The sequence below is a fragment of the Pogoniulus pusillus genome, chromosome 17 (assembly GCF_015220805.1).
Source record: "Pogoniulus pusillus isolate bPogPus1 chromosome 17, bPogPus1.pri, whole genome shotgun sequence".
Lineage (NCBI taxonomy): Eukaryota > Metazoa > Chordata > Aves > Piciformes > Lybiidae > Pogoniulus > Pogoniulus pusillus.
The window spans coordinates 24,940,368-24,957,782 of record NC_087280.1 but is presented as its reverse complement, the minus strand read 5'-3'; the positions used below and the strand labels follow the sequence as shown (position 1 = coordinate 24,957,782).

The following is a 17,415-nucleotide window of genomic DNA, read 5'->3' as shown; positions in this document are numbered from 1 at the left end:
GCTGAGGTGCTCCGCGCCTTGGCGTGTCAGTCTCCCAGCAGACCAGCACAGCTGCTCGCAGTGCTGGTCTGTAAATGTGATTTTTTAACATGATCTCTTACTTCAGTGAAAACCCAGTATCCAGGTGGTGACGCTCAGGTGACAGAGAAGTCCCCTCCTCCTCTGCGGAGGACTGAGACAGTGTGTCCAGAGCTTCCCAGGTGCCGTTTCCAGAACTGGCTGGAGACTGAGGAAGGCAAAGCAAAGATTTCATTAAGGCGGATGACACCTGGCTGCTGATGGAATAGATTTTGCTACACCTCTCATCGTGTGGCTTCATCATCTGGCAGGCCGAGGAGCCCGCGAGTGGGAAGCTTCGCGACCGCAGGCTGGGAGCTTTCGCCGCCGCTGCCGGAGGGGAGGCTGCCGGAGGGGAGGCTGCCGGAGGGGAGGCTGCCGGAGGGGAGGCTGCCAGGGCCGCGGTGCTTGGGAGGCACAGCGAATCCCCGCTGCTGCCGGCGTTGCTTCTCCCCGCGCTAGCCACCAGGACCTCTCTGGAAGGGGAAGGCCTGTCGAGGCTCATAGTGCAGGTGAGCAGAGGTGGCTGCTGGCTGGCGCCATGGTGCTGGAGCAGGGCTTGGTGCGGCTGGGCTGCAGCCGCTTCTGCCTGTGCCGCAGCGGCAGAGGGCTCTGGCGGGGCTGACGGCTTCAGGCCAAACCTTCGCTGCGGTTTTTCAGGTGACTGTGGAGCACTCAAGGACTCGAATGAGTTTATTCTTTGTTTTATGGACGCCCCGCTTGCAGAGACACGGGACGTGCCGGGCTGCAGCTCTTTGCTGGCAGTGCTCTCGGAGCTAGGGCAATTTTGATCTGCCTGTGTCTTTACACCCGAATTTGTTTTCCTCAGTCCTTTCAGGCTCTGGCGAAACCAGGCTGGCTTAGGTGCCACAGGAGGGCCTCTCTTCACACTGTCGCTTTCCTCTGATTTTAGCACTTTTGAGCTGACTGCTTCTGATTCTGATTTCTTCAGAACTGTCTCTGAGCTGCTTCGATTTTGGGTCCCTTTGTCAATGCCAGGTTGCAAATCTAAGTGGACGTTGTCTTCACTCATGGTAGGGTTAAATAAGCTTTTTATGCAGTCAGAAATTTTAACCCAAGGGTCTTCTGTTGTTGTCTCAAGGCTGTAATCCACACGTGCTTGTCTTTTGAGTACAGGCCTTCGTATTGGTGACAGTGGATCCCCTGCATGAGAGAAGCATTGATTGTCATCAGCCCTTCTGCTTCTCTGTCCCTTACCTGTGCACTGTCATTAATTCACTAGTTTGAATTTCATTCAAGCTTCCAAGGGGTTTGGGTTGGGTTTTTTTCAAGTTTCTGAAAAGTAACCTTTTTAGAAATCCACAAATTCACCAAAAGAAGAGTAACAAAACTCTTGATCTGCAGGTTCCAATTCCTGAAACTGAATCTAAGTGAAGCCCCAGGCTCTTCTGTGCTTATATACAGGATCCCTTCTCATAAAAGCCTGCACCTTCTAAAGGTAAGCTGATGTTCTGGGATGCATGATATTGGCTGTAACAGTTAAAATACAAGGCTCAAATGTCAGGGGAGTAGATGATATTGCAGTAATTTATTGTTTGCATCATTTTTCTTTCCTACATTTGTAAGTTATCTCCCTCTGAAAAGACCCTCCCAAGAATATTTATACTTCACTGAATTTGTATAGGCGTTTCCAGTTGTCTTTTCCTAGTAAGTGAAAGTTTAATCCTCATGTACAAATACCTTTACACCACAGACTGATTCAGCATTTTCATGTTAGATGTGGCAGAGCTGAATAGCACCAAACCTGTGCAGTTGCACTCTTGCTGTTACCTACTGCAGTGTAAAAAAGCCATTTTTAACAATGACCTGAGCCAGAAGTTACAATTCCATGATGGTTTCCATTGTAAATCACCTACCTCACTTAACACTTAATTTCCTTAATTCTGACCAAGACAACAAAATACCGAATAGTCCTCAGTGATTTGTACTTGCAACACTTGAGCCTGGAAGCTAAGCACAAAGGTGTCCTGTAGGAATGCTAACAAGCAGTTTCATCTGGAGGAATGCAGCAGGAGTAACCCATCCCTCAGCAGGTTTTTACAATAAACACCTACTATGCTTCACTTGATGTAGTTTTCCTCCTGTTCAAAGATTAATCAACAATTTGAAGTTTCATCTTTTCACCCCAAAACTTAGATATTTGTTGAACTCTGTATTTAAAGAAAAAGGTGAGGTCAAGTTGATGCCCAGCCTGGAATCCAATCAAAATGCTCAGTTTAGCTGTACAAAAGTTGATGGTATTAAACATACCCAAGTCTGCTTTTCCGTCTTGGTCTCTGCTCAGCAGAACAGCAGCTGTGTGATCGGAGTCAGATGCTGCAGGAGAAGTGGTAAAGACACTGTGGGTTACACTGGTTTGGTGTCCCTCAGGCACTGGCTCTCCAGCTTCCTGCTGAGCAAACAGGAAACAGAAACGTGTCAGAGTGAAATTATTCAAACCACCCCAGGAGGGAATCAGAAAAAAACCACGCTCTATTTTTCACTTATTTTTAATCTGAAAAGAAAGACTGAACAGAAATCCAGCTCCCCCTTCTGCTTGGGATGGAGCCCTCACAGCACCTGTTCTGCATGGCAGCCGTGCTGGGATTGTTTCACTTGTTCTGTACTTCAGGAGTCTGGGATGATACTTAATGGCTACACTTGTAAAGAGACTGTGAGAAAATGCCATTAACGTTTCCAAGTCGTGGCAATAAACTTCATAGCAAATGGAAAGGCTGCCATCAGAGCTATCAGGGGGCTGTCAAACCAACCCCTCAGTGACTTGCAAACCACTCAGGCAGATTTCCACTGACCTCCTATCAAAGTCTCTCCTCTGCCCTTAAGCACAAGCTAGACAAGCGACATCACTACTGCAGTTTCAGAGCTCTCCCTTCTTGTGTTTGGCTTGAAACCTGGGCTAAGAGAAACCTGATCACCCCGGGGCTGCAGCCAGTGTCCCTCCCAGCATCACTCACACTGATTCCTCTGTAACCAGTGGTACCAAGTTGCTATGGCTCTGCCATACCAGTGGAAGTGTTCTCTGCTCTAGAGTTAAGAGTCAAGATTACTGATAGGAGCTAAACCCAAACAGAACAGAGAGTGAAGGCCTAGAAACAAATGAGAGTGTCCCAAAAACCCCCAGGGACTGAACCGTATCTTAGCTTAGCTGTCATGGTGTTGTGTTTGTTATGTGACTGACTTACTCTAGGAAAACCTTCCTCCATCCTCTGCTTATCAGGGCCTGACTTGAGAGCTGCACTTGAGTTCTATTGCTGTTAGACATGGACATCAGACCTTCAGCAAGTTAAGGGGTCAGGCTGGAAGCACTCTGAATATGCTGATGGGTCTTGGCTATTTCTGGTGGCAGCTGTGCCCAGCCTTGTACTGATGCAGCTTAAAGCACAGTTGAAAATGTCAGTTAAGAATCGTGGCTGATGAAAAGGACCTTGCAGTCTGCAGAACCCCTGTCAGACTGTAGTGTGCAGGCCTCAGACTAACACAGAATGTTTAAGGAATGAAGGTTAAAAAAAATAAATTAAGAAGCAGTAATAAAATCCTCTCTTGGTGAGGCAAGCTCTTGGTCAGCTACACTGACAAGAAACCCTCTCTTCTGGGGACTTAAAAGGAGCTATTGCCCTCAGACAGACAGTCTGACTAGGGGGAGTCATCTTCATGAACAGCTCTTGGCTTTTCATGGATTTTATTGATCTTAAAATTTGTTTTTCCTCCTTATCATAACACTGAAGAGTAGTAAGTTGCATGCAGTGGTAAGTTCCACACGTGCTGAGGTCTCTGAACTTTACTTCTGCAAGGTTATTTTCTAGGAGCTGTTGAGGATTGTGCTTGCACTGCTTCTGTTGTAGGGGATGGTAAAACAGTGACCTTGCATGGGCTGCTGACTGGAAACTCTTGGACGTTAGCATTCTGCATGGCCTCCAGCCTGGGCTGTATGGTTTAATTTTGAGCTCTGCAGCCTGGGAGCTGATTTGGCAGAGTTGGTGTTTCTGCCTTGCATAGAGCTTGGTTGGGTTCTGCTGGTGTATTGCTAAACGCAGGGGAAAGAGGTTTCGTTTTTAACCAAACCACATCTCCTTTTCAACATGCAGAGCTCCTAGTGCCTCATGGGCTGCAAGTGTCAAACACTCTGTCCTGTCTCAGACAGGAAAGGGAACTGAAGTGTAGCAATGTACAAATGAGCACTCAGTTTTGAAATACTGGAGTTAATCACAGACACATTGGTTGAGTTGTGCTTCTTAATTTAAAGGGGTTGATCCTGGGTTTGTTTAAACAAACCCAGGACCACCTGCTTCACACAGTTGCTCTCAATGAAAATCCACTCCTGAAACACAGAAATCACATCACAGCTTCTCTGCTGCAGAGGTGATTTGGCTTTGTCGGTATTGGGGTCAAGATCAGCTGTACCAAGCTGACATCAGAGGCTGTGCAAACTCCTCCAGTCCAGACCCCATCCCTGCTCCAGTTACACCAGAACCAGAGAGTGCTTGATACCACCAGCTGTACACCTTCACAAGAGCAACAGGGAGTGGCTCAGATTTGTTCTCACTGGGATCTTAATTCATATTTTGATATGCACAAAAACTTCTCTGCCTTCTGACCTTAGTTTGAGCATCATATTTTGAATTAAACTGGCTTGACTGAGCTAAAAGAAAAAAGCTTCACCGCCCTCCCCCAATCCTGACACATCTATATGCACTTTCTTCTTCTTCCTGCCATCACACGCAGAGACCCTTTGCCTCGCTCTTTCCCTGCCTCACCAACACAGAAACGAGAAGAGATCTGAAGCTGTTGGCTTACCTGTAGCCTTGCAGAAGGTGAGACAGCCACATCTGATAGGAGCTTTGCTTTTCTGTCTGGGTCACTTTGGTCACTACCTGTACAGTCCTGCTTGAAGTATTTCCTTGGTGGAGGTTTGGGCTTGAATGATTTAGGTTTTCTGACGAGGATCTCTGATGATTTCTTAGTGCTTTGCAAGGGTTGCCCCCCGTCCCTACAAGCAGGAGGGGAGTTTCTCTCTGGGTGCTTATCAGACAGGGAATGCAGCAGGCCAGGCTGTCTGGTAACTGGCACATCGATGCTATGGACCCGTGCTTGCAAGTCACTTAGCTGGTGCACAGCACCATCCCCGGGTGAGGACCTAGGGTTGTAGCTGCTGTCACTGCTGGAGCGGGTCATTAGCCTCTGTATCCTTCGGGGGCCGTGGGCACCCTTCCTCTCCAGGTGTTTCTCACACGGATCTCTGCCATGCCAGCTTGTCTCTAGCTTTTTAACCCCTGTGTCAGGAACATGTGCAAAAGGTCTGTTCAGAGAGATGCAACAAGGCTGCTTCTAAGAGTCAGCTGATTAAATCTGCAGCTAAATCCCATCACTGGGTGATGCCAAGGTACAATTTCTGTGCCAATGGCTTGTGGAGCCAGCAGTTACAATCTTGGGCAGCAACATAACCTTAGCTTTTCCCTAGAGCAAATGGCCTCAAGTTGTGCCAGGTGAAGGATATTAGGTAAATTTCTTTACCAAAAGGGCTGTGGAACATTGGAACAGGCTGCAGATATTTGAAGTACATGTATGTGTGGCGCTCAGTGACATGGGCTAGTGGTGGCTTTGGCAGTGCTGGGCTTGTGGCTGGAATTGATGACCTTAAAGGTCTCTTCTGCCCTAAGTGACTCTGTAGAGCAGCAGTACAGCGTCACCAGTGATGTTGCTGTTGCCCTTCTTCCTTTAGAAGATGTGAGGACACGTTCCTGCCACAGGCTGTCATAGCGGAACTGGGCAGATGGCTCTGCCCATGACTGTCTACAAGCTGTCCCCAGGACGTCACCTGCATCGTGCAGGTCCTGGCTATCATAGTCCTGTCACCTACTGAGCTGTCTGAAAAGCTGTAAGCAGAGGTTATGAATGGGAAGGAATGAGCAACAGGGACAGGAAGGTTCCTTGACTATTGGCAAGGATTCTAGCCCAGCATGCATTCGTGCTGTGTGTCTGTGATGTCCGAATGACCACGGCTTGTTACCTTCGGTACTCCATTGGTGTCTCTCCTTTCCAACTCTGTTCTCCACAGCTTGTGCAACAGCTTCTTTTAACTGTTGCTCAGACACCTAGGAGATACAGTGCTGTTACACTCTGAGATCACTGATGGGTGGTGAGTGTTAGTTAAACATTTATTCCTTCCACAAAGATTTCACACCCTCCAAAGGGAACGTGTAGCTCTAACCACATCACACAGCAGTAATGCCAAAGCTCAGGGCACAGCTTGATGTTGATCTGTAGTCCAGTGCAGGCAAAGGCATGCATGGGTGCGCTGTTACTATGGGTTGTTTAGATGCAGTGAGTCCTGTTCATTTCTCTGGAGGAGGACTTCTGCATTCACCACCACGGGATAGTTCACTAACACATTCCCATTATCATCTGTGTACCATTTGTGAAATTTGCTATTCATCTCTACAGCATTTGGTGTTAGGAAGCATTTTGTAGAAAACTCCTTCGAGACTAAAATATTTTCCTTTCTTGTTAATGTAATCATAACTAGTGGTGGGACAAGCCCTGTGTTCCAGTGAGGTCACAGTTTAAGACTAGTGACTTAATTGTTAATGAAGGTTTTGCAGAGAATTTGAGAGAGTTCAGGGGATGGATGCTCAAGGGGCTGAGCAGAATACAAAAGAGATATTTATCCCATTTCATTGGTCTAAAAATCCTATGCAGGTTGGAGTTCAGAGTGTGCCTGCTCTCTGGCTTGCCTGTTTTGCCCCATCTCTCCCTCTGGCCTTGCTTGCTTCTCTGCGCTGCTCATCATTCAGGTTATGGTAAGAACACTGGGAGTGGGGAAGGGAGGGCTGGTTACAGCCTGGGCTTGTCCAGGGGTAGCTGGGCTCTTGTCTAGTCGTATATGCATATATAGATTCATGTATGTTTATTATCTTGTATATTTAGCCTGCTTTTTTAAAGAATGGTCTGATTTTACTTCCAAATCCTGAGTGGTGTGGTACTTTACTCTTGGGGAGAAGAATCCCAAATTCCAAGTGGTGCAAAACCACCACAAATGGCTGACAGAAGAATGTAGAAGCATTTCTTTCTTTTGGGGGACATGTTCCTGCTTTCGAATGATTTTCTTATTACTGAGACTTCTTCTCTTGCATAAGAAAAGTATTTTGGGTTGTTCCTTAAATGTAATTTCATTATTCATAACGCAGCAACTCACGCAGAACTGTCTCCAGCGTTCTCCAAACCTTACATGATTGTGTTTCAGATTGTGCACATCTCAGATTTGTTGTGCCCAGGGAGAGACCTTGTTAGCAAGGGTTCCCCACTCATTTTAGGTGAGCACTGCTCCCTCAGCCTGAGCTCTCTCTATGTGCTCTGCCAAGTCAGAAAAAAGCAGCATGTACTACCTGTGGCTCGGGGTGTCTGCTGATGATAATCTGCACTGCACCAGGGTCACAGTGGCTTAGGACAGCATACACTTCATTGAGAGTCATATTTTGTACTGAAGCCTCGTTAATTTCAATTATTTCATCTCCACACCTACAAAGATATTTTAAAAAGCATGTAAGAGGATGTGAACAAAATAGATTTTCTCCCAGACTTGTCTTACCCATGCGAAAAGCAAGCTCATGGCTGACCACTGATTTAATGACAGGTTTCATTGTCTCTGTCCCTGCTACAGAGAAGGGAATGGCAATGAGCTGGGTGACAAGGGATCTTTGGCCTGACTGCCTTGGTGTGTGCAGCCGCTGGGCCTCCTTCACGTTCAGCCGCACACACTTGGTGTCTGAGAGCTGTCTGCTGTATGCAGCTCAGCTGCTCTTCCACCTACACCTTCCTCCCTTTCTTTCAAGTTGACGCTTGACTTTTCATGTCTTTATGGTGTGCTGCTGTTATCTAAGGTCAGAAAGGATGATGTATTTCTGCTGCACACGAAGAGCTTGTTAGTAGAAAAGTTCCAGTGGTGAGCTACTGCGATCCTGCTGGCTGCCTGGCTGGATCTCTCTAGGTGAAATTCAGATTGGGCCATTCAAATTAAACCACAGAGCCCTCACTGAAAATGTGGTTGATCCTGAGTATGTTCAACATTGCTAATTGGTCACAAATCTTACAAAGCCAATTTCAGCTCACACTAAAGCTCAGGCCAGCAGATCTGCATTTCTGGAGGACTGGACCTTGAGGAGCCTGTATCAGGACTAGTCAGTGCACAGATGAACCACCTGAGGGCACAGCGTTGGCGTTTCCCAGATACTGCTCATTTGGAAACCTCCTCTGGGAAGAATGCTGTAGGCTTGCCTAAGACCTTCACCTAACCCAGTCTGGATGACACAAGAATTATCTGTGGGTTGCTCAAGGTCTGGCAATCCCAAATAATCTAAATACATGCACTCAGAGCAGCACATGTGCTTTAAACCCCACACACCCGGGAGCACTCTGACTCCCTGTCAAAATAGGTCAGAAATAAACCCTTAAAACAGCAAGGAACAGCTGAAGGCATAAGCCAGCCACTTCCACATCCTACCTGAGTCTTCCATCCATATGTGCCACTGAACCTGGGGAGAGAGTGTGAATAAAAATCCCCGAAATGCACTGGAAGTAGGGGATGCTGCACAACCCAATGCCAAGGCCAGCACACGGCTCTGCAACAACAAAGAACAGTTAAAAAAGACCAAAGCAGCAGCCAGAGGAAACCACTGGAGAGACTCCCTGAAAACTGCCTTCAATTCAGTTATTTTTTCTATATAAACCAGAATCAACGTTTTGTGCTCGTGAGTGTTTCACTTTCAATGTTAGCTGCTGCTTTTCTTTTCTTTTTCTCTCCCTCTCTGCTCTTTCCTTTCTGCTTTTCCCCTGTCACGACTGAAGTGAGCACACACTGGTATTGCTCGTGGGGTGGCAAGATCTGGTTTGCAGTGCCTTACTGGCGTGCCATAGACAAGGCAGTGCAGGTTGATTTTGCAAACTGCCTGCTGCGTCTGAAGAATTCAAATTGCTTCACAAGAAGGCAGAAAAAAAAATGTAAAAAAACCAAAATAATCGAGGAGGAGCAAACCCAAAATAAATAGCAAAGGCTGTGCATGTGTTTGCTGTGTTCTATGCAGCACAGCTTCATGTTTTCATGAGCTGATGAATTTTGGTCTGTCACTCTGGTGCCAGAGCCCATAGGCTGTACTTGCCAAGTGCTGCTGTTGCCTCACGCTGACTCTGTTTGTTTGTTGCTCTGATGGTCCCATATTTAAAAGCTGTTTTCATTCTGCCAGTGATGATTCATAAATAGAAGATGATGACAGTTGAAGAGGAGGTGAAAGAACTCTAAGCAGATAGAGGTATCTGTTTGATTTGTCTGTCAGTCTTTTCAGAAGTGAAATTGCCTGCTTGCATAATTATGGTCAGGAGTTGTATAATCTGCTTAAGAGTTGCTAGTTGTTGGTGAGAAGTTTACTTTGTCACTCGAAGGATGTGTGACTCTAATGCTGAGTGAAGTAAAGCAAAGGAAGATTGTCTCTTGAGGACAGAAAGGGTTCAAAATCCTGCTGCTGATAGGTGGTGGCTACCACTGACAGATGCTAACATCTAATTTAGTGAATTAAAATAACTTAGCTCAGGATAAGAACCAGGTTAGTGAGGAAAGAGCTTCAGAGAGCAGGCGAGCAGTGCCCTGTACATCAGCAGTCACTTACCTTTATTGAGGGTAACCTCCATGATGATCCTGTCATTGGGCTTTGTGGCATTCAGTGAGAAGGCTGCACTGTCTGAACTGAAAGAGCTGTTCTCTTTGGTTATGCATGGGCTCAGGGACTGGCACAAGTGGGGTGACAGGCAGCTGGCAGCGGAATGAGGCGTGCTGAAGCTCGTCCTGACTGTAAGTGTCAAAAGACCCTTTTTGGCCTGCTAGAGAAAAAAGCCAAGGCCATCAGTGAATGTCTGGAGCTGACAGGCAGGTTGTGTGGAAAGAGAAATTCTCTGGGGAGAGAGTACATAACCTTGAACTTGTGCAAAGCATCGGAGTGTGTCAGGCCGTGCATGGGCTCTCCGTTCAGCTCCAGGATCTCGTCGCCTGTGCCAAAGAGAAAGATTATGCTGTGGTACTGCACCTGCTGTGTCTGGGGGGTGGCAGGGGCACAGGGGGGTGCAGGCCTGGCAGCCACTGAGGCCTCGCTTCAGTTTCACTTCCATTTGCCTTTAGGCATCATTCTTTGGCAATATGGCATGGGAAGAGAGGAGGAACCTCCCACCTTCTTGCAGCCTTCCATCAGCAGCAGCAGCTCCCCCAGGGAAGATGGTTTTGACGTAGATGCCTATTGGGCCGTACATGCTGTCTTTGCCTCCAACGATGCTGAAGCCCAAACCCTAATTTAGGGAAGGAAAACAGAGCCCAGGGTCAGTTCTCACAACAGTTCATGGTTGCTCTCTTCTGCGTTGCCTCCCTGGGCAGCACTACCAACAGTCAGCCAGCCCACCCAGGGAAAGCAGAGCTCCATGTGCCAGGAGCGAAAGCAGTGAAGATTTTGGTGCTTTACTTCTTGCTTGTTGCAATCAATTAATTCAGAACTATGCACACACAGAAGGTGCTTAAATCCTAATCCATTTTTTGTCCCTGAACCCGTAAGCAGCTAGGGGAGATTAATTTTTCTGTTCTCCCTAATTTCTTCTTCCATAAACGAGACAGATGAAAAAGCAAACCCATGACATTGCTCCCAATTTCAGCCATACAGATGGAGATCCCATGTAGATGTCTCTTTCTGGTCCTCTAGTAAACAGAGTTAGTGTGTTGTAAGTTTAAGCAATGCCCATAGACCTTTGTGGGTATATAGTTCCTTCCTACTTACTTTTTGCCCTTCCCTTTTCTGTAAGTCAAACGCTACCTGCTACCCTTAGGCGGATTCTACAAGACTAATTCACACCTCAGAAGCCATTTAATGGAGCCTGAAATGAAAACTGAAAGCATGGTGCTGGTGACATCCTCATGGGCTCCCAAGGAACAGACAACTAATGATTATTTTGTAAATGAGGACAAACGTACTGTATGGAAAGATTCCTGAGAGGAATCTCTCAGCTTAGTTATAAACTAAATATTGCAACAAACAGGTTGTTAATGAACAAAATCAGGCTCTTATCCAACAGGTTCAGAAGATACATGTTTCAGTTCATAGCTTCCCTATTCCTCTTATAAGCCTCTTCAGTGACATTCCTGTTGTAGGTGCATCAGTATTCTGTCCTTCTCCAGACTTTGTTGGGGGAGTTTTAAATGTCGGGGGAGGGTTTTGAGGTACTGTGTGTTCCTGATAACTCTTATTTTCCCCCTCAGCAGAACTGTCTTTATGGTTTGACTGACCTGAAGTAAGCTCTAAGGTCCTGTGCTAGTGCAGCTTATGGAAAACAGAATCTTTGATTTCATGCCTGCCTTCAGCTGCTAAAAAGAGTCAGTGCTGGTGCTACCTTGATGTGGATGTGTCAGCAGAACCTGAAGGCTTGGCTTCAGCAAAGAGATGTTTCAGAAGGTTAATAAGCAAATGGATGACAACTAATCCCTCCTGGCAAAGCCTGGAGATGAACTGGCAACCCAGAAGTATAAACTAGAGTCTGCAAAGTGTCTTCTCTGAAGTGAAACTGCCTGGTAAATCCATAGAGCCAGTCTTACCTTGCCTTGTCCTCTCATCAGTACGATGTTGGAGATGACAGAGGCCTGGGAGCAGCAGAAGGTCTGCACTAGCTGTGCTGTACTGAGTGATCTTGATGGCCTTGAAATTGCCTGTGAACATAAAAGGAGAGAGGTTTCCATGCAGAGTCAGCAGCTGCCGGACGTGCACTAGGACAACTCGCTCATTTCAGATCCGCTGCCTTGGAACTCGGTGCTAAAGGTCTGGTTTAATGGTTATCTCCAATTTTCAGAAGCCACTTGCTTCTTATTCAGTCACTGCTCACTGAACTTCTCCCCCAGTGACTAAACTGGAGCGCAACGTGAATCTTGACCCTTGAAAAAGTGCAATGGTGTAGGCAGACTGATTTGTGCTCTCACTGGATTCTCCTTGTCAAAATCCCATTTGTGGCAGTTAAGGGTCCTAAACAAGAATCATCACATTTGCCTCTATGAATTGAACTGAGAAGCAAGAAATTCTAACTCGTTGCCTCATCACGCAACTAAACAACTTTATCTTGGGGCAGATGGAAACTGTTCTTGGCATTGCCCCCAAGGTTTGAGCTGGCACCCACAGAAGTTCTGCAGATGGTGTGAACTGCCCTGCATTGCCTCCACTAAGCCACCGCATAGGCTCCTTTCTACTGCTGGAAGAGGTGGAACAACATCTCCTCTTTGCCTGATAAGCAAGGGAAGCAATGGCATGGTGCTTTTTCTCCTTCTGTGGCACAGAGAGCAGATTTCTTAACTCCAGCCCCTGAGATCTCACCCAGTTAAATGAACCTTAGTGAAATATTTAATGAGCATGAAACTGGGCATTACCAGCTAATTTAAGCACTGACAGAAGTCATTAGCTGGAGTAGCACCAGAGTTAATTTCACTCATTACAAGCCCAAGAGAGTTCAGCACTTTTTTTGTACTGCAGCAGACTAACAAGTGTTGAGGTGTGTGGAACATCAGTTTCTGCATATGCAAGGAAAGTCTATTTTGGCCTGAAAACAAAACTGTTTATTCTACAGGAGACTGAGAACACGATTAAGTGTTCCAAAACCAGACTCTCCGAAAAATACACCTCTGCCAGGCCAGGGTGATCTTTATTGCTGTGTGACTCCGAATCGGGAACTGGAAGTGCCAAATCCTTCGCTTCTGTGAGAGAAGCTTCTCCTCCTTCTCCCCGCTGCAGGCTGAGCAAGAGGCTGTCAGGCTGCAGCCTGTCCTAGCCAGGGCAGAAAGGCCTCATGCAGCCAGCAGCTACCAGCCGGGAAGGCAGCCCAGAGCTGCTTTTGGCCATGGCTGAGCCAGAGGAGGCAGCCTGGGAGGCTCACGGTGACCGTTCCCGAAGGTCAGCCCAGGGTTTTATCGGCTGTGCACAAAGCCTCTCCACAGCCAGCAGTGGGGAGGTGCCCAGGAAGGGCCTCCTGGGCTGTGAGGCAGCAGCGGGTGGCTGCCAAGGTGGTGCAGACCACATGGGGGTTACGCATGCTGAAACCTGCCAGGGCAAGAGGAGGGAGAGGCTGCTGAAGAAATGAAGTGTGCTGGCACACTTCAGAGCCTTTCTTACTCTCCTGCTCCTCACAGAGGAGCCATGAGGTTGAAAAGTGGGGGAAGCAGGCATGTGCCATTTTCCCTGGCAGGACCTGCAAGGAAGGCATGTTTTGGCATGAGCCATGACTGCTCAGGTCTTTGAGAGCCTTTTTGGTGACAGTTTTGTCTGTTTTCCAGGTGATTCCCTGTAGCACCTACTGGGGTCCTCCCTGCAGAGCAGTCAAGCTGTTGGGAAAGAGACTTGTGGCCAGTGTGGAGCGCATGGGGCTGCCGGTCCCTGATGGCTTTCCGCGGTGCTGAGCAGTCCATCTCCCCCACCCAGTAGGGGTTCACACCTGTCAGTGAGAGAAGACCAAGTTACTTCTCGGGCGCTGGACGTTCCTGTGCGTGCACTGTACAGGTAAGTGCCACTCAGCAGTGTTTCTCCTGCTGTCAGCCTCTGCCGAGGCAGTGAGCCTTTCGGCCCTTCAGGTTCAGCACAGCAAAACCCAACATTCCCAGACAAAGGGCAGCAGCCTGCCCTGAACATGGCCTGGGAAAGTGCCAGGGAGCGCTCATGCATCGCCCTTCCGACTGCAGGCTGTGTGAGTGTCAAGCTGGCACCTCTGTGCGCCAGCAGCTCAGGACTCGGTGTGGGCAGCGCCTGCGGTTCCTTCCCCGCGCTGCAGAGCCAGCGCAGGTGAGGGGCTGTGCTGGGCCGAACAAGGGACAAGGTCACCTCTGTGCAGCTTACTGGTGGAGTTGCTGCGGGTGCGCTGGCAGGCAGCCTTCCTGTGCAGAAAGCTGTTGTGCGTTTCCAGAGGCCTTCCCTTGCAGCTCGGCGTCTCCTGAGAAGAACAACAGCAATGCATTGCTATGCAGGGAAATCCCCAAGCCATCTCAACGTAAAAACAACATTTCTCCTAACCTGGCTTGCAAGCGACTCGCCCTGAACCAAAACATGTGGGGCAAAACGAATTCTTTAAAGTGAATAGCATTGTAAAGGAGAATGGAGCACAAAGCTTTGCTCTAAGCATGGCTATAACTTGCTAAGGTAGTAAGACAGGAACAGATTCTGGACTTTAACCACAAACTTAATTGGACACCCCCCCACCCCCCCGATGGTTCAGGCAGACTCATGTTTTGGTATGCAGGCAGACTGCAGCGGTGTTTGCCTAAAGCCTGGAGCTCAGTGGTGCCTCTGGGCACTCAGCTGGCATCCCTTTAGAAGGGTGTTGTCGCCAGAAGGAACATCCTTAGGTGCAGCTTTGCGACAGTGGATGGGTGTCTGACGTTTGCTGATGGAAGGGTTTTAGTTAAGCTACAGATCCTCTGAGGAGCAGGCTTTAGTGTTTTCAAACGACTCAGCCCCTTCTAGCTGGAAACTTTTAGCTGCTTTTGAAAACAGAGCCACTGATGCCAGCATTTAAAAGGCTGCGGATAAGACACTCAGGTTTGTAGAACAAACTGGAAATAAAGAAATGATCACAGCTGAAGAACGGTTGGTGTTAGGAATAGGTTCTGGATTCGTGTGCTTCCTGAAAGTCCTGGTTCTGCTATGGCAGGAGGAATCTGACAGGCCCCGAGGGAATCCCAGTCAAGGGAAGATCACTACTGAATGTGTGGAAACCTGACTTGAAAGACATCAAAGCTCCAAATGCAAATAGGTTTTGCGCAGCGATATTCCGCAGGGGTTAAGAAGGCATCAGAAGAGGACCTGTGCGCTCTGGCCTCTCTGGAGCCGGCTAAGGAGAGCATTTGCTTGCCGCAGCCTGGTTTAGCCGTGCCGCTGGGAGGCAGCTCAGGAGCTCTTCAGTGCTGATTGCCGTCCCGGCGGCAGGTGGAGGCATTGCCGAGCGGCAGAACGCTGCTGGTGCTTTCCAGCTCGCTCGGCTAGGGAAATGCCTTACAGAGGCAGCCTGGAAATGACTTTGCAGCATTTCTCCTTCCAAGCCAGGTAGCTAGAAAAGCCCTTGCTATTGATCCTTAGTTAATTTGCTGCAGACTTGTCTCTAAGGGCACAGCTCACCTGGCTGCTTCTCGGGAGACGCTGCTGCCAGAGTTGAATGCGTTCACCTCTGGCCACTTAGGCATTCAAAAGAGAGGAAATCAACAAAAGCTCGGCAGAATTCCGCAGACATCTAGGTGAGAGTTCACTGTTGTCCTAGAAAGAGGATTTTCCCGGTCTAGGATTATATCAGAGCTTTCTGTGTGGTTCTATTGCAGATGGCAAGCAAAAAGTGCCTTTTTTAACCCTAGGAATATCAATGTTTGAAGCCTGCAACAGCTCTGTGACTAAGCTTTGTTTTCTTCCAAATGGAAAATGTGATGCTATCTAGTTTTGGGTGTGGATGAGAGCATAAGAAGCCTGAAATGAAATGTGCCCAATCTAGTGAAATGCACCCTGTGAGAGAAAATTCAGAAACGTTTTCCCTGAAAGATTTAGTGCTAATGTGGGGCTGCTAACCTGTTAATACTGCCTCCTCTTCCTCTCTCTCTGTAGCAGACTCCAGTAATGATCACCATGGAAATTGCCTGGTGATAGACCCTAGGTCCACAAAACTAGTGCAAGGCATGGTCTCTGCCTTCTTGATTCATGGATCTTTGCTCAAATCCACCTCTGCCTTTGCTCAGCTTCAGATGGAACATTAACACTGGCAAGCAACGTGTTTCTGAAAGGAGAGGTGACACAGCCCTCGCTAGAATTTCCCAGGGCCTTGGCCTCCCCACTGCCAAGCAGAGCCAAGCTGGGAAAAAGCTATGCTGGAATTTGCCAGAGCCTGACCACAGGAGGTCTGAGGTTTTGTCAGGAAGAGCAAAACCATGTTCTCCTCATGTCTGGTGCATGCATTCCCCTTCTTTCTCAAGGAGATACTGTCAGATCACCCCACAGCTGCCTTGCTTACTCTGCTAACCATTGTGATGGTCTTCAGCCGTGCTGGGGGGTGGACGAGAGAGTCAGCCTCCTTGCTGGACGGGGCTCTAGGTGGTTGTCCATTTAGTGCTACCAGCCCATCCCCTGGGTGCAGACGACCATCCCTTTGGGAAAAGCAAATAGGCAGCACATCATTCCACAAGGATCAGTGTGACACTGTGGTGCCACGTGGCTTACTCACTGAGGAACCTTTGCTTTGAGCAGAGCAACCATGAGATGTCTTGGTGTACCCCATCCCCTCTGGATTTATTTCCCATGGATGTTCTCATCTGCTCAGTCCTGGTGATCAGCAGCTGCCTTTGCATGCACAACTGATATCCAGGTGAAATATTGCCCTGCTCTCACCACCTTGCCTCTGCAAGTGCATCACAGACTGTAAGAATTTGTAAGAAATTATTCCAAAACCTTGCTCTGAAACTAAGCCCAAGGCACAGCCTGTCCCAGAAGGGTGATCATGCACAGTCCATGCAGGCAAATGGCTCCCTCCTAAGCCTGCTGACTCCACATGTCCAGTACCTGTTAGCTGCACCTCCAGCAGGCATGGGGCTGCTTGTGAACCCTTTCCAGAGAGATGCACACTTCGGAGTTCTGGACAACTTGATTGCTGAGCTGCTGTTCCCTGTGCTTGCACATAGCCTGCAGATGCAGCTGTCCTGGTTCAGAAGAGGAGAAATGAAAAAAAATGTGCCAAGGATGTTAAAAGTTACTTACTGTTACCTTGAGCCTTTTAAAGTGATACAGAAAATACTCTTGGGTTTAGGACCAGATTGCCTCCAGGTAGGACAGGAACAAGCATCTCACACTGCAGTTTTGAAAGGATAACTGTCCCACAGAGACAGTGTTTAAAGAGTTGTTTTCCTTGGGGCTTCAGTGGCTGCTGGCCATTGGGGGGATGCATTAGAATCAGATGCCTCTCTCCGCAGAGAGGGAGAGAGCTTTTCATAGTAACTGGATCGCCCTGTGCTAACTACTATAAGAAAAGACAAGGAGGAAAACAAGCACATGCCAGGAAAGCAAATACTCTGGAAAACAGAAGAGGCCTGAAGGGAAAACGAAGTGTATACAAAGCACTGGGAGTTCCACCCCTGTGAAGTGGGAGCCGGGGAGCAGAGAGACTGCAACAGTGGAAGATTCTTTGTCCACTCCAGACTGGTTGAGGTTGCTGCAGTCTGTGTGTTGCATCTGGAGGACTAATTGCAAGCACATTTGTAACTATGAATCACTAACGTATGGCCATGCAGAAAGAGAAAGAGTGTCTCGAACC

General features: G+C 48.0%; 1 protein-coding gene and 1 long non-coding RNA gene across 8 annotated transcripts in view; one reads left to right on the top strand and one right to left on the bottom strand.

The window, feature by feature from the left end:
• IL16 (interleukin 16) overlaps positions 1-17,415 on the bottom strand; it is a 39,298-nt gene that overhangs the window by 4,163 nt on the left and 17,720 nt on the right. For 2 of the 7 annotated variants that reach the window (XM_064158149.1, XM_064158151.1), the window contains 14 exons: positions 16,668-16,804; positions 16,123-16,255; positions 13,971-14,064; positions 13,436-13,572; positions 11,696-11,806; positions 10,290-10,404; positions 10,038-10,111; positions 9,735-9,942; positions 8,576-8,693; positions 7,461-7,593; positions 6,086-6,170; positions 4,873-5,348; positions 2,329-2,470; positions 102-1,221 (listed from right to left, as the gene is read on the bottom strand). In XM_064158149.1, coding sequence (XP_064014219.1) covers positions 102-1,221; positions 2,329-2,470; positions 4,873-5,348; positions 6,086-6,170; positions 7,461-7,593; positions 8,576-8,693; positions 9,735-9,942; positions 10,038-10,111; positions 10,290-10,404; positions 11,696-11,806; positions 13,436-13,572; positions 13,971-14,064; positions 16,123-16,255; positions 16,668-16,804 — 3,083 coding nt within the window. The remainder of the gene's footprint in view (positions 1-101; positions 1,222-2,328; positions 2,471-4,872; positions 5,349-6,085; positions 6,171-7,460; positions 7,594-8,575; positions 8,694-9,734; positions 9,943-10,037; positions 10,112-10,289; positions 10,405-11,695; positions 11,807-13,435; positions 13,573-13,970; positions 14,065-16,122; positions 16,256-16,667; positions 16,805-17,415) is intronic. The other 5 variants (XM_064158154.1, XM_064158156.1, XM_064158150.1 and 2 more) reach the window with 5 other exon arrangements.
• On the top strand, positions 438-4,879 carry LOC135183216 (uncharacterized). Its single transcript, XR_010305457.1, has 3 exons — positions 438-569; positions 1,423-1,516; positions 4,801-4,879. It is a non-coding gene; the product is annotated as an uncharacterized LOC135183216 (long non-coding RNA).